General features: G+C 38.1%; 1 protein-coding gene across 2 annotated transcripts in view; it reads right to left on the bottom strand.

Annotated features, from left to right (window-relative positions):
- Positions 1 to 21820, bottom strand: part of ATP10A (ATPase phospholipid transporting 10A (putative)) — a 109087-nt gene that overhangs the window by 13284 nt on the left and 73983 nt on the right. The window contains exons 8-14 of one of the 2 annotated variants that reach the window (XM_048954202.1): positions 14558 to 14775; positions 13360 to 13554; positions 11539 to 12100; positions 5839 to 5942; positions 5525 to 5651; positions 3273 to 3457; positions 1638 to 1959 (exon numbers count right to left, since the gene is read on the bottom strand). In XM_048954202.1, the coding sequence (XP_048810159.1) occupies positions 1638 to 1959; positions 3273 to 3457; positions 5525 to 5651; positions 5839 to 5942; positions 11539 to 12100; positions 13360 to 13554; positions 14558 to 14775 (1713 nt within the window). Of the gene's footprint in view, positions 1 to 1637; positions 1960 to 3272; positions 3458 to 5524; positions 5652 to 5838; positions 5943 to 11538; positions 12101 to 13359; positions 13555 to 14557; positions 14776 to 21820 lie in introns of those variants that run through there. The other variant, XM_048954212.1, reaches the window with a different exon arrangement.

Raw genomic sequence — 21820 nt, 5'->3', positions numbered from 1 at the left:
AAGATACAGTTTTATTTATCACAAGTAGGCCAGGAAATAGCAAAGCAAATGAAAACTAGTTATTACTATGTGTTGGCTGAGTATAGAAAGGGAGTCGTGGGATTAAAAAAAAAAGCCAGCTTTGGAACCTAAGGTTCAAAGGTTGGCAAAGCTGATGAGACATTCTTTTCAGCAAAACCTAAAATATCAGCCCTGAACTGAACAAATATGAAAACACACCAAGAATGAGCTTCTTACTGCTCCTGCTTCCTTATAACTGTCTGTTTGCAGTAAGGTACGATTAAGAATGAAACATGCAGTGAAGACGCCCATCTAGCAAAAAACATAGCAATACGAAAAAGTGGATGAATTCTTGACTTGGATTGCCTAGTCTGGCATCACTAATATAGCGCTGCAGGCAGATTTATCTGCATGGGTTACAGAGTCACCATCTCTTGCTCTTTTTGTAATCATCACACTGCAAGGTGACACAACTGATGTCTTTGTTACTGTTCGAAACAAACTCAGTTTAGCTTGTGTTGGTTAAAAGGAAAGATGGAACAACTAGTTTTTTAAACCAGAGCAAGAGCTTGAATTCAATGCACAGGTTCAGATTGCTTAGAAAGACTGAAAACACAAGCTACTCATTCTTCACTATTGTTTTTAATCTTTCTGGATAATTCAAGTTAACCTGTTAGATATTTTTGAGAACATATGAAAATGATGATGCCTACTGTCAGTCAGCCAGAGACATAAAATAAGCAGGAGAAAGGAATACTTGTGATAAATGTAATGTAGTGGGCATGGGGATTCTTAAAATCAGCATACATTTGCTGCTGTAGATATCACAGGTGCCTGGCAGTTATTATGTATTTTGGATTTCTCACAGGTAGGTCCAACCCATGCGTTTATGTTATGATTAACTAAGATAGGTGGATGAAAGATAAGGTGTTTTGTGATAAAAGATGTTACAATTGTCTTAGCCTATCACGAGTTTAGGCTCAGGTTGCACTAGAAGACACATCTTCTATCACAAAACACCTTATCTTTCATCCACCTATCTTAGTTGAGAAAAGCTGATTGATTTTTCTTATGTAAAAATCATGGAAACATGAAAGAAGCTGCCAGATTTAAACCAGGATGCATGACAAAATCTGCCCTTCACCAACTGAATGAGTAGCAGTGAAGTAGTGTAACAGCTGGCATGACGCCATCGTAAATTCATTTTCTATACGGATGGCCAATTTATGTCCTATGCTGTATTGCTTACTTGTGATGAAAAATGCAGACCCTTGAGCTTAATCATGGCTGAGTGAAACAATGAGCACATTTTTGTACTGCGTAATACAATGATCGCAAAATGGTGTTCTGCACAGTATCAGCTAACTCAGATCTTCACAACAGTGTTTGAGCATGCCAAAACCTCAAGGCATACTGTAGTATCACCAGCACCTACCTTCAGTAGGATGAAATCCTAAATGCTATTCCAAGAGTTCTGTACTAGCTTTGAATAAACGTGTTAAAGTTGTTTGAAACATTTTCAGACACAACTAGAAGGTGTGTGAGTTGTATGGCAGCTGGAAGGATCAAACTGCAAGTCAAAAACCCAAGATTCTCAGTAAACATCAAAGCAGGCTAGTTTAAAATGAGATATTTACCTATTGCCAAGGTCATTGCTTTGAGCTTGTCTCTGACTAGTTTCACTACCATGCTCTTTTGGAGTGGAGTAGAGCGACAACACAGAACTGAACGGCACCGTTTGGCTAGTGCAAGAAATTTATCTTCTAAAGTAGGTTCCAGGGCATAAGCTAGAGTCCTTCCATCAATCACTAGGCCCAAGCTGGAAAGCACAGGGGAAGAGGGTGGATAGAGAGGGGTGAACCCAACAGTCATGTTTCCAGTAGCTTCGTCTATTGTGTCGTTTGAAAATTTAGACTCTATGCATTGCAGACACTGCTCCAGCAAGACAGCACATGTCTCCTGAAAAAAAATTCAAAACAAACATGTTTGAGAGAAAAGAACGTATGTTCAAAAATTGGTGTTCTTTGTATATTTAGGCATAAGGAATATGGAGGTGTTATATTTGCTGCACCATAAAAGTTTTAATTTCTAATATTCTCTATTCACTCTTTTTTTTTTTTTTGTGGAAGACATGACAACAATGAAGACATGAAAGACTTAAAACCGAATTCCTCTTTAACATGCAGTACTGTATGCTAAACTAATTTCTTTTAGCTCCTTCTTAGAATAACAGCGTTGGAGAATGATATAATGATCAGTATCAGTACCAAGTTGAGCATGGTGATGAGCACCATGTATACGCCTACAACACTTATCAAGTAGTTATGCATTATTAAAGGCCAATTAAGGGTTATTTAAGCCGAATTTTCTGTCCTAGGCATACTCAACTAGAAGATGTTACTGAGAATATATGAACTTTTAAAATGAAATGCTACTGGTTGTACAGCAAAGAATGACAAAAAACGAAAGATCACTGAAAGTCAGTTTACCAGTTCAGTTGATATACTCAAGAAAGGGAAAATGCTGTTATCTTTTCTTCCTTTTCGAAAAGAATTGGAGCTGGATACTGCTGACCTACCTCTCCTCTGCTGATCTGAAGTCCAATTTTATCACCCCATTAAAGGACTACAGCACTATCGGTCTGGTTCCTTGCATGTTAAACCATATCAGTAAACTCTTTGTGACTGCTTGCGACAAGTTGAGCACAGGAAAGATCAGTAATTCAGAAGAATTAGAAAAGGTCTGTTAGGAAGCAAGTCATTACTGTAGATGAGGTTTTCTGGCTTTTGAGTGCTAGCACTGAAATTTAAGCATTGTTCCTATTTCCTGAGAAAAAGCCATCTGAGAAAACATGAATGAGTTATCTAGACACTACATTTCAGTGTAAAGCACACACATTTTCAATTCAATTGTTTTCTTCCTAACCAAATGTTCAATAACAGGTTGCTTTAGTGCCAATATGCAAAACGAGGGATGTTTTCACAAAGCATACCAAACGCAGGCATTTATGTTGTTATGGCATGTTGGTGGATCCCAACACACACAGTTAAATCTTCAGTAAGTTTATGACACATGACATTATAACTTAGAATATAATTCACCAAAAAGTATTCAAAGATTTGTCCTACCTGAAAATTACGGTTGAAGCAGGAAAAGAAAAAAAAAAGAAGAGGGAAAGGAAAAAGAAGCCATCAAACTCTTAATTGTGCAAGTTGAAAACAAAGTAAAGCTACTTCACAAGTAGACTTCAGTACAGTATTTGATCTGCTTACTGGTGATTCAGCATTCAAAGTGATGATTTCCTCATCATGATCTAGTAGCTTGCAGGCATATGCAATATTAACAGCAGTTTCTTGCTTGTCTCCAGTAAGAACCCAAATCTGCAACCCAGCTTTGCGCAAGCTTGCAATGGTTTCTGGAACACCATCCTGTAAACGGTCTTCAATACCAGTGGCACCTAAGCACACGGTAAAAGCAAATTATTCCACATTCAGTAAACACTTATGATTCACCTCAAACTGTAAGCTTGGGTTTTTCCAAAAATTACAGCCACTTTCACTGGGAAACAGCTAAACGAAACTAACAATGTATGCAGTATTCAGGCAGCTTTTAGGAGGTATCCAGAGAGAGGAGTAGAAAACAGCGGGTGTAAACATATGTATCAACAGTCAACAACAAATCCAGAGTTCCAAACTTCAAAAGCAACCTAATGCCACTCTCTCAGTAGTTCACAAAGATGATGTACCTTTGCTTATTGTTTCTCTGCTCTGCATCTTCACCCTTTCTTCTGCTTATTGCTAGATAAGATATTATTGATTTAGTTCTAAAGGATCTTGACTGCCTTTCCTCAACTAAAAGAGGATTGGTCATTACAGATCTCTCCCTTTCAGAGGGGAATGACAGCAGAACTGCAGCTTGGTAACCACACATTATGCTTTAGACATGAACTGCTTAGTGTCTTGTGGATGCTCTTTGCTCTTGTAGAAAAACACCGGTTGCCTGATGCGATTTAGCAAAGAATAAATCATAAATCTATAATCCATAATGTAGAAGGAAAATGTGTTTTTTTCATACTCCCAGGAATCTTCCTACTTGTTTATAACAAACAATATTTTTCCTAAGCTTTCATAAATCAATAGAAGAGACGATTTTCAAATTGCAGTAAATACAGCTCAGGATCAAGTTCAGTGCCATCACTGAGTTTTAGAGAGGCTTCAATGTGAGGATGTAAGCCATGACAATCAGACAACTTGAAGATAACAAATACACAAATTACCTGAAACAACAGGAAAAGCAAAGCAAGCTTCTGCCATCTCTTTATTACCACCATAATTGTTAGAAGAAAAGCAATTCAGCTATAGAATCCCACTTGCAGACTGAGCACTAGTTGTAGGTGAAATGCAATGTCATGAAGACTTTTGAATTATAAAAGCTTTTATAATTCAAATAGTTCACAGGGGAAAAGACATTTCTTTTCCAGACTCACTCACTTTTTTTATTCCCAGAACCTAAGAACTCTCTTATTTATCACACAATTCAATTTCCATTTTTGTTTTTCAGAGCACAGCCAGAGCCAACAGGGACAACCATGGTGGGATCTTCCTGATTAATGTGGTCAGAATCAGTCACCTCAAGCTCCCCTTTAAGTCAGAGGAGAAAAACAGCCACTTTGAAGGCATGATTCATCTAATCCTAAAGGAGGTATCTAAGACAGATCAAATGAACTGCACTTTGTTTTTTTTCCTCTCCCTACTGGTTATATAAGGAGCCTTAGAGATCTACAGTAGACACAATAGAAGTTGGGTGAGTTGGATCTTATCTCCCAGAGACAGGCAAGTTGGCAAACAGTGAAGGCTGTTACCTCCATCAGTGCTATGGCTGTCCCAGTTCCCCTGCCAGAGAAAGAAGTTGGATGCTTGGAGTAATAGTGGATACATATGTATTTTAAAATCTCAGTGCTCTCAACTGAGCAGAGAAACAGCATGACTTTGCACTTGGAATATATTTTTCATACACTGATTTTAACTACACCACTATGAAATATATGCACTCCCCTTCCACAGTGCACACAGGCCCTAAGCATTGAACCTGACGTGTATGTGTCGATGCCCCTCACAGAAGCAGTTTATGAGCTTTGCTTTATGAATACCTCTGGTACCCCTGGAATTGTGGAACCACCTGGCATAGGAAAGAGGCTCCAAGCTACTGAAGTGCTGCAGCCAGGACTGGCCAAGTCCTTCTCCTATTTAGAGCAGCAATTCTCATTTATGACACTGTGTCACATGCATCTCTTGTTTTACCCCAGCCATTTCAATGATGATAAAATGATTGCAGGAGCAAGGATAAAAAGGGTATGTTTGTTACGTTAATTATAATCCCATTCCTTTGTGGTGCTGCACATGACAATTATGACAAAGTCTAAAAGCAGCTAATTTCTGTACTGTCTGAAAAGAATGGATTTCATAGCCAAGCTTTCAGAATTTTCAGCACTTTTTAATTTTATGCCCAGCCTTCATTTCATTACCTAGCAGATGCAAATTCTTCTCTATCTGCAGTGCTGACTGAAACAGAAGTTCTTCACGATTCTCAATAGAAGATTCTGCTTCCAGACGACTTTTTAACCAACAAGCATATTCCTCTTTGCTCAGAACCTGTTCAAGAGAGGATGTGAGGATACAGTCAGTGATGCAGAGGCATTCATACTTTACTGAATAAAATGAAAAACAAAACAAAACAAAACAAAAAAATCAGAAATCAAGAACAACAAATTAAGACAGCCTTCAGTTATCTTTGTCAGGACTCTTCTTAAAAGAAAATTAAGAGCTTGCACTGACTTACTCGTTTTGCAATACACAGGGTTCGCAGCCCATCTACAGCATACAGATTAAGGTAATTCTGGGTTTTGGTTTGGATTTTCTTTTGATGTTTGCCCCGAGGGTCACCTAGATACCAATAAAAAAGAAATTAGTGACTGAAAAATAACAGCAGCTGAACAGCCTCAGAAAATAAAAGTGTGTCTATAGTACTTATGTACCATCACTTTAAAACTGATACTTTTAAAGAGCTGTTGATACCTCCTGGGAAACTTTCAAGTACAACATTCCATTTAGAAAAAAAAAGCCCTCCCTTATAGTTCCATCTTTTCTTTCTTCCCTCTTCAAAAGTCATTCTGAATGCATGCTAGACAGACCTTTTTTTTACTCAAATATTTGTTTGGCCCAAAGGCTTTGAGAAATCACAATAATCTTAACAACAAACAATAATGCCAGAAAGGGAAGTATGATTCAAATAGCCTATTGGCAAATCCTTCTATACATCTCACCATGTGTAGAGAAACTACCCTTAGTTTTTCTCATGGGTTAGTATTTCAGGACAGCCAGAAACAGCGCTCTGTCTTTTATGTCTGAGTATATTAAGGCACAACTGTTACTACTGTACACACACAACTTTGTGGCCTTAGTGGCAAGAAGTTCTCAGAACACATTTACGTTTGCACAAACCTCACAATTAGCTTCTACCTTGAACGCATAACTTCCACCTAGTTTACTCTTCCCTTAAGCCAGGTATGTCCAACCTGCGGCCCAGCACAGCTGGCCATGCGGCTGCACCCTGCCCTGCACCATCATGGCGGTGGCTCTGCTCTGCTCTGTGGAGAGGCCCAGGTGCTTAACAGTCTGACATGGAAGAGAGGATGAAGCAAAGGTTTGTCATCAAATTCCTCCACGTGAAAAGAACAGCGCTCACTGACATTCATCAGCACTTACTGAATGTTTATGGAGACCAAGCAGTGGATGTGAGCACGATGAGACAGTGCTGGTGTGTGTCAGCAGTGCTAAAAGTGACAGTGGGTCAGCTCTGCTGGTGCACATTTTTATGAGTGCAGAATGCATGCTCTTGTTCATTGCCAGTGAAAATGTATAACTAATGGCGATGACTGTGTTAAAAAGTAACGATCCGTAGAAAAGAATTTGTCCTATCAAATGATGTTATCATGCTCTTTCTATCAGGTGTAGTTTCCATGAAAATAAATAGGAGGCATTACTTTTGAAGCGACCTCTGTGTATTCATCCCAAGACAATTCCTGCTCACCCAATGCAGATGAGGCAAGTAAAAAAAAAAACTGGACATTCATGCCTTAAAATTGTGTGTAAGAACTCAGAATTGAGATGAGATTTCACTCTTTCTCTTTCATTAGCTGGAATTGGCTCAGTGTACTCAATACTGTGATTTAAAAAAGATTAATGAATATGAAACTAACACACTTTGTTCCATGTCATTACCCGAGGTCTTCAAAAGTATATAAAATGTGATATATGTATATATAATTTTAACATCTAGGATCAAAACTGATTCATGCACACTGCGCTGTTGTAGTGACTTTCTATAACACAAACAGTAGTGTTACTACTCAGGGAAAGCGGTATAGATTTTTTAATGAAAGCACTGATGAGAATGACTGGTACCCTGAGGCAAGTTTTCTATTCCCTGATATAATCCCTTTTTTATGCCATTACCATAAGCAATTAATGCAGGTATCTAAATGAGACGTCAGGAATATCCAATTCTTTATACTTTTCAGCACACATGTTCCCAGCATAATTCATACTCAATTTGATCTTGCTTTGTGTGACTATGTACACACATACCTGTCTATCTATACACATTTATAGAGCAGTACAGAGTCTAATTAGGTATTTGGAGGCTTTGGTACAAATGTTTAGAAGAAGTGATACTGCAGGAAGTAAGGAGTTGGGTGTTTGGAACCCCAATATTCTGGTTTTGCATACTGTACTCTGTATAGCAATTTTCTCACCTTTAAAGACTATCTGATCCTCTCTAGATCTGTAAAGTTGGGAGTGCACATAACCAGATTTCCCTGAATGACTGTGATATTTCATGTATTCCTCATCCCTAAGTGGCAAATATTGTTGGGAGTATGCTAGTAGGCCTGTCCATCTATCTATTAATACTACCTGTACTATCACTACAGATTTCCTCAGGTGGACAACACAGGTAAACTGCTGTGGAAGAGCATCTCTATGAATACAACTTGCAATTGGAAAGGTCTTCCTTAAGCTGTGTAGCTCCAACACACACCACATATTCCTGCAGAAGCTATTTAAGCAGTTCACAACCAAACTCAGCTGCAACATACAGCTGAAATATACATGTACTCAACTGTGATCTAAGGGTTTTTATTTAGTTTCTTTTCTATCTGTGCATAATATGTCAGTTGTCTGTGTAATACATAATTTTTTAAGGAAAAAGTGTTGCAGCACACCTTCTAGGAGGCTTCTTGTATTACTAAGTCAGCCTTTTTTTTTTCCTTTAAAAGAACAAAATAAGCAAACACCATTCCTAAATCATAGTGATGCATCGCTGTTCTACAGAGAAAAAAATGTGTTTCTTGCATAACTCACATGCAATTGTCTTATGGGAGTGGCTATTTCAGTCCCTTGCTGATTTCAACTGGCGCAAACTTGAATAACAAAGTACATTTCTATTTCTTTAAGGTTCAGTGATATTAACCACTTCATATCTTCTGAATATCACAGCACTAATGCAGTGACCATAATGCCAAACACTTATACCGCCTTCAATGAACAAAGACAGTAATTCCGTATAAGTAGAAATGTGCACACTGGTTTCCATGTGAATTTTCACTTCTAGTATAAAGAACTGAATCTCCTTCCTCTGCCAGCACACCAATGAGAGCTGAAACTCCCTCTGGCTCTCCTCATATGCCTTATCAGTCTCAGCCAGAGATTCACCTTGAGATCAAAAGTTAAGAGGGGAAGGACTCTCTTGCAAACAAAATCCAGTGGTGGAAATTCTTTTTAGTCGGGATGATGCAGTTTCTATGCTTAGCAGCATGACCACATGAACTATGGAAGAGAAAACCAGAAAATAAGTCTTCTAAAGAAGAATGATAGAGAGCTAGTGGCATTTTGCTTGCTTCATTTCCTACCATAATCACTAGCTGAAAGCCAGCTCAGTCATTGTTTTCTCAGTGACTTATGTTCACAGTTCCTGTGTGAGCTAGTTATTGACTCAAACAGTAACTTTCTTATTTATGAACATGGTAACTGCTGAGATAAAGTAAAAACAATACATCCTTGGGAATCATTTCAAGGCTTTTGAAAATATCTGGGTGCTGACAGAAAACGACGGTTTTCAGTCTAGATATAGAGGTGGAAGGAATAGAGGGAACTCAGAAACTTTCAGGTTTTGAAGCTCAGGATGATTTCTATTTGTTTGTATCCTTTTTTAGATATAACTGAAGCTACAACATAGTACTTTTGCATCTATTCTGGGGCTTTTCACCATGGCATTTTTGAAAGACTTTTCCTCATAGAGAAACAGAACCTTCCTGTTTCATAGGACCCAGTCCTGCATGGAGACTATGGACACAGCATTGCTTTAGTCTTTCAGTCTGAGAGCATAAGCATCACAAAGTCTCAAAACATACAACCAACCTGTGTACAATTTACCTGTTCCTGAGGAACTTATATAGAAAGAAAAAAAAAAAGAGCTGTCACATTGATTAATTTATTGGTCCATTACTTGAAGTGATAATTGCTTGAATTCTTCAAGTACTTGCATTTCCTCTCACATATTCCATGATCAATAGAGAACAGAATGAAATCACAGATAGACTCATATGTGTATATACATATGCACATACACATATAATTTTCACAATATAAATCTTTGGGAAATCCTTCTACGTGGGGAATACCACCCTGTGAGGTGACAAGGAGGCAGCTCCCTCAGGAAATGACAACATGTGCCCTGATGTTAGGAAACTACAGACAGGGACCATGAATTCAATTCTGTTAGTGAAACTGTTCAAGAGATATGTCAAACATTTTTTAGACAGATCTGCTGAAACTCACAGAATTACTGAGGCCAGCAGCAGATGAGAGGGCTAAAAAATAAAGGAAACTGCTTATGAAGTTCTAGTGACTGCACTTTACATTGCTTGTGAAAGCAAAATATACTAAAACTCATAGCTCATTTGGGGCTAAAAAAAGTTTTTAAAAAATTGAACAAATTCAAAGCATCTTTCAATTGCCTGTAAAGATGCAGCAATCTCTGTATTTGTCCAGCTGCATAATTTGCTCAGTGATAACAACAGTCTTCAGGGACTCTGCTCCTGCATCTCTGGCACAGCTCCTTCTGTTGTGTTGCTGTTGGTTGGTTTCTAGCTGCCCCTGTTGGATCTACCCCAGTAGGTCCTAGAACCACTTGGAATTCGCCCCCAAATTCCTCCATTTTTATTTCATGTTTGTGACAAAATATTTGGGATTTGGCATGAGATAATAATTTCTTATTGATGCTCCATTCTCATTCTGAGAACGTGTTTCCAAACATTTTTTTCCAGGTATATTACTAGTAATTCTGAGTATCCAAATTCTCTAATACTTGAAGGGAAACAATTTTCCAGATGTTCTCAGTACTGTCTTTGATATCAGATCTTAACCAGAATATTATTTATGAATATTTTGTTGTTAGTTGAAGACAAGTCGTTCCTAATTTTTTGGCTCTGCTTTGATTTATGTCTCTATAAACTTAAAACTACCGCCAACATTTTTCTGTATTTCATTAAACTAAAACTGCACAGTATAAGCCTTTCACAATTGTTTACTCCAGGCTAATGTCAGAGTAACCGCACAGTCAATGCACTAGTGACACACAGGAAGCACCTCCAGCACTTTCGGGTTCTGTCCATTCATACTGGGGTAACCCTTAAATACTTAATTAAATTCAGTGTTGAACATACAGTAAATTAGATTCAAACTGACTCATGCAAACTGGCACTCCCATGTTTACGCTAACTTCTGAAAGCTTACAGGGTTCTTCTTGAATCCAACTCATAATTAGCAGCAATTAATGTTCCTCCTGATTCATGAGATACCTGAGTGTTGCAGACTCTGGAGAAGCAGTCTATGATCATAGCTATTCCCTAACACAATATAAGATGTCTCAACTGAACAGATTCTTTCCTTATTTTGCCACTACCTTTCTGTTCCAATGGCTGATTGATTCACACTGCCCTTTAGCACCACAGTCAAACGCAACGTAAATGTGCTGATGTATGCAAATACTTTACTACAAAAGAAAGTAAAGATTCATAGGTGAAACAGATAAGGGAGCTGGAGTAGGAACTGCTTGAGTTTCATATAAAATACTGAAATAGCTATGCACTGCTGGGCACGTTCTCCTCAAGAAATGTAAATTGTTTTGGGAGAGTTTCAGGAAATAGATTCAAAATAAAGTTTGCTAGTAAAAGTTCCTGTACACAAACTGATGTAATTAATTCTTGTAAGGCAAAGAACCAGTCATTAATTACAGAAAATTTGCTATAACAACGAAGTACTATAAAAGAAGAGAGATGGCTGCCTTTCTACCATTTCATGTACTCACAACAAAACCAGGCAGGTCTGTTTGCTAGGAAAGGCAGCAAGACACGATCTTTCAGCAATTAAGGAGAACCGCCTCCCCACACCCCCACTCTTACAAAGCTAAGAGGTGTACCTGAAGAACAAGGCAGAAGGAGATCCATAATAACTGAATCTGCTCCTTTAGTGTAAACATTTATTTCATCCGTGAGAGGATGCCTGACCACTACTGACATCCTCTTCCTGATGGAATCAAAGCCCAATGTATGTAATACTTCAAAGTTTAATGTTCCCAGGTGAGGTAGCTCCACTGATACCTGGTCAGACAGCCTTCCAACCAGAGAACAGTTATATGCCCTTGCTGCATAGACGAGAGCAGCTTCGTCTGGACTCTCTGCTTCATAACGGAGCTCTCCTTCCTCAGGCCCGCTCCCTACAGCCATCCTGCCTTGCTGGGAGCTGTAGCCATTGTTATTCATCTGTGCAGAGTATGCCAACTTCTCTTCCAGTTTTAATAAAGTGCTCTCAGTAGATGTGGATGAAAGGATACTTAAACCAAATCTGTGCATTGATTTGTTTGTAGCTAGGCTGGATGAACTGCTGCTGTTAGATCCAGAGGTCAAGCGACTTGGAGTGAGTCGTCGGATGAAGTCTTCTATGGTTTTTACAGGAGATTTTAGTTCAAATCGGTCTCTAACCTTGAGAAGAATGAAACAAGACAATGAACAAAACAAAACCTGAAGGAAAGCTGTATTAGAATTTAGACACTGAATTCAGACATTCAGCCTAAGTAGCTCCAACTCAGAACAGAATTTCTTTGTGAGCAAAAAGTAATGGCACTTACAATTTGAGAAGGGAAACTTAATAGCAAAAAAACCCAACAAGACCTAGAACTTCAGAATCGTGTCTCTGCATGAAAGTACGTATACTTGCATTAAAATTATTTTTACTTCTTTCACTTTTTCAGATAGGTCTAATGGGTAGACTATTGGTGTTGGACCACCACCAAAGTACATTCTGAAAGGCTGTTGCCATTCTTTGTGCATTTTCAGTAAAGGCAGTAAAAAACATGTTAATTCAAGAGTTTTGTACTGAGAAGTGTGATATCAGAAAAGTTTTAGGAGAATAGGCCAGTGTCAATGATGCCTTCAACAGCAACATGCTGATATAAATAATTTCCACTGTCTTCTCTTTTGGATTCAGTTTGCTTTAGTTTTATCATTTACCTCAGTTTATTTAAAATGTGATTTTGCAGACTACTTCACTTCTTATTCCTATTTTGAAAAGAAACAAATCTCAGAATTTTCTCCAGAATGGAAATTCAATCTGTGGGCTAGCTTTAATAATATGTTCTACTATAGTTCTGTCTTGGGATTCTATTGTTGAAGTTCTCATTCATTTAGTTTAGGTTGATTTAAGCAGTAATAATCATTATTTCTCACAATGAGCTTGACATTTTTTAGACAATGTGAAAGATATGTGCAATGTTTCTCAAGTATATTTTCTTTTTAAAAAAACATCTGACCCTATTCTTAGTTTAATTCACATTTACAAAATCTACACACAGCTTATATTCTTTTTTGATAAGTCTTGCATAATATAAATCAGTTTCCACACAGACTTGCATACTTACATACATACTTACATGCAGATGTATGTACATACACATATATATACACATATTTATCAATTAAGTCATATTTCAAGAACTCAAGAAATTTTCATTACTATCTTAAAATTGCAGACAAAAGCATGTCTTACCCTGAAGGTAAATGTTCCATTTAACTAATGCTTGACTGAATCTGTTCATTCACAATGCACTTCTAAGAGCTGTCCCACATTTAGTTTCCAGTTATTTCTCATTAGAACAGGCCATTTTCAGTTCCCCAACTTAAGCGATAAATTAGTATAAATTCAAACAAACCTTAAACTCTATTTTGCTGTTCCTTTAACCTACCTTCTGTCGGGGCTGATTTGGAGCAGTAACCACAACGGTATTACAGATGGTCAAAGCAATGAAGAAGTCAAAAATATCACACAGTTCTGGACTCAGATGGGATAATGGCTGTTCGTGGCCCCTCATGATCTCCAGATGCTTTGCACATTCATTCACCTTTTCTAACAAGCTAGGATCTGGTGTGATGTCCTTCTCCTAACAATGAAAAGCAATGACTAATATCAGTGATTCTGCAAATTTCCAAAGTAGCATTGAGCAATCAAAGTGCCCAAAGCAGTGTCAATACCAAGAGTTTTATGAAGGCCTCATACCACAGCGCTGAGATGGAGAGGACTGTAACTCATGCATCACGTAGAAAATATACACTTTCCAATGAGGATACTAATAGAAATGGAAATGTGAGTAATTGTGCTGTCAGCTTTTTCACTACTGTCATACTGGCAATGTTCATCTACTTTGGGAGTACTGAACAGGGGAAGAGTTTCATACTACTGTCCCTCCCACCCCCCAGTCCAGTGAGAACATTCTGCATGGTTTGTTAGGTCTTTAATGCTAAAGCAGAGTACTCTTTATTTCATCAGCACTTTTCTTTGATTTTTTCTTGTCAGAGCAAATTCTGGTATTTCTTAAGATACCAAGATGCTAGGATATAAAAGATGCAAAGATAAACTGAACTCAGGTTTTTTCTTCAGTAGAATTTTATTTTATCTGCTGATGCTCAGCAGCTGATGAGTCTGAGCAACCACTGAACTGTATGTTTATGAAGTGTAGCTTCAAATTGTATTGAAAGAACTTACTCCTGACTAAACTCAAGAAGCTCAACCAGAGCAAGCAGCTTCTTTCTTTGCCTGTATTTGTAGTTTATTTTGAGGGTTCACTTATGCCAAAAGGATAACAAAAAATCCCTTCGTAGACAAGACTTGGTTTCACTGCTCTCTTAATACCACTTAGCTCACATAAAACTTCCAATAACACCATAAAATAAATTAATCAAAGCAAAGTTGAAAGGGTGTACACTCACCAACATTTTGAAATGTAAAGTTCTCTTTTTTTTCTAAAACACATGTGCAGAAGAAAAAACGCCAAGATGAAATCTGAGTGGTATGCAATGTAGTACAGATTTCTTTATCTCTTACTTTTCAAGTCATCACTCTGTTAAAAGATATAGGACAGCGTGCACTTAATTCTCATGACTTACCATTGGGCTACTGAATGCAGTATGCTTCGACAGTATGCTTGCTCTTTTTGCTTCAGCTCTGCTTCCCGTGCGGCGGTGGGTTTTGGTGCTCTGGCTCCTGTGAATTACTTTGATGCTCTGATGGCTGCAGATACTGTCACGCTGGGATAAAGTTCCTCCTTTTGGAGCTGCTTCCTCTTCCTCAGAATCAGGTTCTTGGTACATTGCTAAGCGCTTGGCTATCAATAAAAATACAAAGGGAGAAAAGTTGCATTTGTTAAATGTTGCTGAGAAAGAGGCAAAAAGGACATGCTGACTTCAGTGAAGTGTTCTGGTTTTATTCTTATACCTTTGGAGCAATACTGAACGACTCCATTACAGGGGATAACAGAAGACATCTAGTCTTAACTACATGGTACCTTCTAATGGAGGGTGCAGACAACATAATTAGGAACATAATGCAATGCATTGCCTCCCTCATCATGAGACTGAGAGGCAGCTAGACTCTGCGGTAACACATTGCACTCCTGAAGGCTATTCCATAGTTCAGCTTGATGAAATCAACCAAACCCCAGCCTGGGGTCTGCCTCCTCTCCTGGGACCTGTATGACAGGCAATGCTGCTTGTGGTGCAATGCTTATTGTGCAGTGCACCACTCATTCCTCTTCTACATAGAATCAGAGAATGGCTTAGGTTGGAAAGAACCTCGAAGATAACACAGTTCCCATGCCCCTGCTGCAGTTAAGGTTGCCAACCACTAAATCAGGCGCTGGATCAGACTGCCCAGGGCCACATCCAAGCTGGCCTTGAACACCTCCAAGGATGGGGCATCCATAGCTTCTCCGGGCAACCTATGTCAGTACCTCGCCACTTTGCTCTTGTATCCAATATAAATCTCCCCTCTTTAGTTTAAAACTGTTTTCCTTTGTCCTATCAGTATCAGACTGTGTGAACAGAATGAACCTGTTTTTAAAAATTATATGTTACAGTGGAGAACTTGGGTAATGAAGACTTCAAGTAGAACAATTACAGTTAGAAGCAAATCTGGGCAGTCTGATGTGTAGAAATAAAAAAATTAAAAAGAAGAAAAGTGCAAAACAGACCTGAATCCAACCCATCTAACAATAGATTCCATTCAGTTCTAAACTGATACATAATGTATTTTTCCATTCCTAAAGATCATGGGCACTTAATAGCCTCTGTCATTCATTAAACAGGCACATGTCACTTTAACAGGTATCTATTTATTCCTTCATTAGGCATTCATGAAAAAGCTTTTCATTATATTCTCAAAATAATCCACACTGTGCAGAGGTACAATGCATGTTATATACTTTTCGCTCTGCCCTCTTTCAGTTCCATGTTATAACAAATTAGATCTTCCTATGTCAAATGATAGATCATTACCATGTACGTCAACTATTCAGGCATTCTGCAGGAAAAATTGCCCATGGAGATTTTTCTTTCAAAACATATTCCCAGGAAAAATCTTGCATCAGATACAGTGAGTTCAGTACACGATCGTTTTAATGGGGCTTGCTTTATGATCAAAGAAGAAACCATCCCCGCCATCTGCTGTAACTTTCAAACATGTTTTAACTGTCAGAAAGCAGCAGGAGGAGCTGAAATCAGATTGCACACGCTTTATGGTGATAGGTCTACCTGTGCAGAATCATAGATTGGAAGCTTTTTCACATTTATTTGGAACATATATTTAGTATGAAATGCAGGAGGTGGAAGAGGTTCCCAGCAAACTACACAGTTGTTCAGAGAGCCATACAGCTGCAAACAGAAGAGCACAGCACCACTGGCTTCTCCTTTCTCCTGTTACTGTGATGCAGAAAACAGAATCTAGAAGATAGCTCAAAAAATTAGGGCTGTCACTGGTCTCCTTGGCCTTTCTGTTGCATGGTAATAGGCTGCATCCTGCAAGTCCTAGGTTCAAAAAACATTGCTCAAGATGACATAACAGAATGGACTTTTGCAATTAGCAATACTTGAGATTTAAATCAATCCTAAGCACATTCCAGTGCCCCCTCAGCAAACCCAGTTTCGAGGAGAATTGGTGTTGTGTGGACAGGTAAAGCACAGTTAAAGCTTGCATTTGCTACAGGGATAACCTTTCTCACTCCAGATGTGGGCATTTGAATGGCAGACTGACAGAATGCTGCACTCCCTGCCAAAAGAGGGAATACTCCTTGACAGGGAAAGAACCGGGTACAATTATTCTTTCCAGCTTTGCAAAAGGTGGTACCCAGTTGGTCAAATTCTTTTCCATGCAGAGTTGTTAGAAAAAAGGCCCCACGTTTTCTTTAATAATCATATCTAATTTAAGCTTCTGCTCCAGAAACAAGCTGAAATAAATGACTCCAAAGATGGCTGTATTTTACAAACAAAACCAATAGGGTTAAGAAGAGAACGCATTTCATGCATAATATACACTTATGCTTGCATACCATATATCTGTATTCTTCACTACTCTTACATTACATCCAAAAATATTTTGTTTAGTCAACACAGGAGAAACTGGTTCCTAATACAGCATGTGCCTTTTTTATTAGCATTACACCAATAGTGAATTGGTACACACTGTAATCTGTCTGTGTATCTTTAAGCTATGTTTTGTTCTCTATGCAGATTTTCATTGTAGCACATTCATTTAATTGTTGCTGCAGCGAGGAAAAAAAAGAGAAAAAGATACAAGACCAGAATCTCATTTAAGCAAGTCAAATGTAGCTCGCTTGATATAAAGGGTATTATTTCCATTTTATATCAAATGTATAAAAAAAAAAGGCCACAGCACCTTCTAACATTTTCTTGAGTGCAGTCTTAACATATTATGCAACAAAAACTAAGAAGTTTGAAGAAATAATGAAACACAGTGTGATTGTTATGTTATGGCTAAGGTTCATAATGCTTTAACTGTGCGAAGCGTGCTTCTTTGGGAACATTCTGTTCTCTCCACCCACTCAGCCCTCTCAAATTCAGAACCTTTCCCTACGAATATTATAACCTGAAAGACATTGTTGTAAGATGCTTTTCAGCTTCAGCACTGAAAATTTGCAGCCTTGATCTTTTGTCTGATAGAGAGTTATTTATTAAAGGCAGAGACATAAACACTTTGCAAAACACAGCAATGCAATGCATGGAAGTCTAACGTAACTGTCCTCTTGTTCACTTGGTATTTACAGCACGAAGAAGAAAGGATAATTAATACTTATTCCATGGACTCTCCATCTTTCAGAAGACAGCAGTAAGCTGTCACTAAAATTCCTATAGCTTCTGGAAAGTATTTTAAGATACTCTTTTATTATTTCTGTGTTAAAAACTCTTTTATTTTTTATTTTTCAATTATCTTCTTCAGTTGTTTCGTAAGTTATCTTCCATGCTATGTTCTGCTATGAGGCATCCATCTTAGAGGCTGATGGAAGCATCACTGCCACGCAGACAAATGCTTAACTAAGTAGAGAAATGTGATCAGGAAACCATAAAATAATCTGTTCTGGGCAGAATAAAACTGCAGACCCCTTAAACCAGACTAATTCAGCTGCCAGTGTACGGGTCCTGATTTTCCTATGGAGTAACACCATGTATCCCCAGTCATTTGGATAAGAATGCTACTGAGTTATCATGAAGTAAGACTAGATGCCTTCACACTATGTTATTTCCTAATGATTTTATGAGTGCAAGCTTATTTCACTTTGAAGTTCTCTCCAGTATCTAAAAAAACCCTCAGACAAGCAGCTAGCATGCAAAAAATTTGTATGACTGTGCTAACATAACTTACTTTGCCAAAGCTTCCCCATAAAAACAAGTCCTGAGACTATAAAACATGAAGAGTTTCCATCCCCTCTACTCTTGGCAACTGCGTGGGTATGAAAAGAATACATTGAAGTCTTTCATCATGAACTCCTTACTCCACTTAGAAATGGAGATTCTTCCTATCCACCTAGAGATTTTCCAGAGCAGTTTTGAGTGCAGGCATACCTATACTCACGCACACACGCTCAGAGGAAATTATTACCTGTCTCTAATCTCTCCATCATTAGTTATTGTTTAGGAGTTCAAAATACAACACTCCCAGAGTATTCAGTTCTACATCTCCTGCTTCTGTCCACATCCTCCAATAATTTTTCTTCAGAAAGTAATAATAAATGTAAAGAGAAACTACAAACAAGCTATACAGAGTGCCTGTTCTGTTGATTGCTTCGATCTTTCTGGAGAAAAGCTAAAAGGACCCTCCTGATTTCTGAAGATTTCAGATGGAAAAGAAAGGCAGATGAGCCGTCCCTCTGGAAGAACCAGCCATATTTAGGGAAAAGGTTTTACCCATTTTTATGCTTTTTTTTTTTTTTTTTTGTTTAGTAAATTCAATTTTCAATTCAATTCAATTTTCTGATGTGGCTATGTCTTTTGGTTATGTACAAAATGAACAACAAAGTTTCACCACAATACAGTCCCTCAAACTAAGAAAAAGATTTTTTCCATATAATGCACTTTCCAGTGAAAAGTAGTTGCTGGCCAATCTTTAGCATGAAAACATAGAGTGTGGAAGAGAACTCTTTCTTTCTCGAATTCAGTGACTAAGAAACTTGGCTAGCCAAGGAAAAATCACTGGGTTTTCACCGTTTGCCTTCACTACCATAAAATTATCCTTCTATTCGGTTCTCTAGAGTTTTTTTCAGTCATTGGAAGGAAAGAGAAAAAATGCAAAGAATGAAAATATTTAGTTTTTTCAGATTTGTGTGGTTGCATTCATGGAGGTTCAACTTGTGTGTTGTCAGAAGTTCCGTACAATGGGTGGCTAAAACTAGAAAAACAGAGATCACACCCCACAGACAACAGGCAATTCATTTAGCATTTGGAAAATATCTAGGACAAATGTCAGGCCAAGAGCATCTGGTTGTAGCTAAATCATATAACGACTTTCACAAGCACAGTCAGCTTTTGGGCACCTACTCTCCCTGGAACCAGCAGATAGATTTGGGGCATGTCCAATTTCTAGAACTGTTAGAAGCTGGCTACTAGCTTGAAAGGAAAAGCTGTGGTATGGCAATGCAGTTTTACATATAGGACAATAAGTCTTTGTTTTTTTGTGCCTACATTCTTTTGGGCTATGAGGAAATACTGATTAGAAGAACTTTTATTTTTTTGGTGTGATGTGGCACTCCTTTATAGCATCACTGACTGTGAAAGCAACTCACAACAAGGTGCTGTCTTTAAGATAGATGTAACTCCATCAATTCCTGGGATTTAACCAGAGCATAGTGCCAACGGGTACTCTATAAATGCTGAGGACATTTATGAATGAGGCACTCATTCTTCCACTTGGAAAGTCCATGATATATATATCCTGCTCTTAATTAACTCACTCTAATTCAAGAACTAAATTGATTTAAGAGAACATGTAATCTAGATATGCGATGGGAATTCTTTTCATCTGTATTTGGAATTCTAAACCACAGAGAAACAGTCATCTAACAGACAATAAACACAGGTGTGTAAAACAAATTTGATGAACTATTAACTGTGAAATTACTAGGTGACTATTTTCCACATAAATATCTCAAGTAGGTAACAAAAATCCCACCTCTGTCAACACTGTGTCCAGAAGGCTCGCTGATTAGTTTAATCCTAACCTTTGCATAATCTATACCAGACTGCTACAGGTGCACTCAACAGTGATGTATATTTGATAGAGCTTGCATCATGGAACAGTTGCTAAGCATACTCACACCTTCCCTCACAGCTTTCACAACTGTTTTTGGATCCTCTTTGGTGCTAAGCTCTCACATAGAAGTACCATGAGTAATAGTCTGTACTACCTCCAGTTGGCTAGGAGATTCTGTCCCATACTGGTGGAATTTATTGGTCTCTATTATTCATATTTTTGTCACCTCTTGTCTAGACTAAAACAATGCAATATTCCCAGGCATAGTGCCACTAGCACTGTAAGAAACTTAGAGCCAATACAGAATTCTGCAAGAAAATGTCTTCTCCAGCAAATTACAAACTGCTGCTTGCTCTCTACACTGCCTAGAAAATGTATTGTCTTTTTCAGGATTTTGTGTTTTCTTTTAGAAACATTTAATTACTTCAGCCCTGCGTGAGGTCCACAAGAGTTTCTGTAATGAAAACCACAGTTAATATGCCTGCTTTTGTTACAAAACAGAACACTTCTCCATAATCATCAGGCTCACCTTTTACATGGTAAATTAATATGATACTGTGGAAAAAAAATTCCAGAGAAAATGAGGACCCTGCCACCACTCAAATAAAGAAGAAAAGACATGCTTCCCCAAATGTCAATTTGTTCAATCAAAAACACAGCACAGTGTACACGTTTTAAGGAATCCCCACACCCACACAAATTGCATGCTGTGCATATAGGGGTAGGAAAAAGAGGAATGAAGAAGCTATACATCATGAGTGTCACATATCGCTTGACACATTAGTGGCAAAAACTCAGATAGGATGATGACAATTGCAGGATAACAATGCCTGCAGGACAGAAAAGAACGGCATAACTGATCATAACTGAACAAATTTTAGGGAGAAAAGCTTACAGCGCAACACGCATAAAACTTGTGAAGACTATGCACAATCTGCTGATTGAGTAATTAACAGATATATAGCAGACCTAGATTATGCAAAAAAACCCCATACTTCAGCAGAAAATTAAAGTTCCAAAGCATGGAAATTTTAGACCTCAATCTGTCACTCTAGGTACGAGTTTCCCCCTTACTGTGTATGCATAGCTGAACTTCAGAATATAGGGACTCTACAAAACTTTGGAGTAAAATTTGCTAGAACTTCTTAGCATGGGAAAAAACGCATTGCATCTTAGCTTTGCTCCTGGATATGGCTGAACGGAACTGTACTGACTGAAATTACTCCCCCAGACTTCATGCCTGAGGCAGACATCTGGCATGGGAAACTTTAACCAAATAGTTAAAAGGTTTGTAAAACTATCCATAGCTGAAAAAAGGATCTTATCATGGGAAGGGTCAAGCAACTGTAATAACAGGCACTGCTACCCAGCCACAGCAGAATAACAAACTTAAGCCAGAGAGCTCTGGACAAGTGTATTTCCATAATCTGTTTTACAGTAGAAAATGACTTGTTATCTTCAGCTTTTGTATCTTGATCTATGTAGGAAAATTTTAAATACAAACCTTCATTTGAAAGACTGAAAGAAGAGTTTGATTCCAAGTAACAAATCACTATGCCTGAATAACATTCAGATAAGGAAAGATCCAGATGACCACTGAAGTGGATGAGAAA

Source organism: Lagopus muta, chromosome 1 (assembly GCF_023343835.1).
Source record: "Lagopus muta isolate bLagMut1 chromosome 1, bLagMut1 primary, whole genome shotgun sequence".
Lineage (NCBI taxonomy): Eukaryota > Metazoa > Chordata > Aves > Galliformes > Phasianidae > Lagopus > Lagopus muta.
Note: the sequence above shows the minus strand (reverse complement) of the source record. Positions and strands in the feature narration are given on the sequence as shown.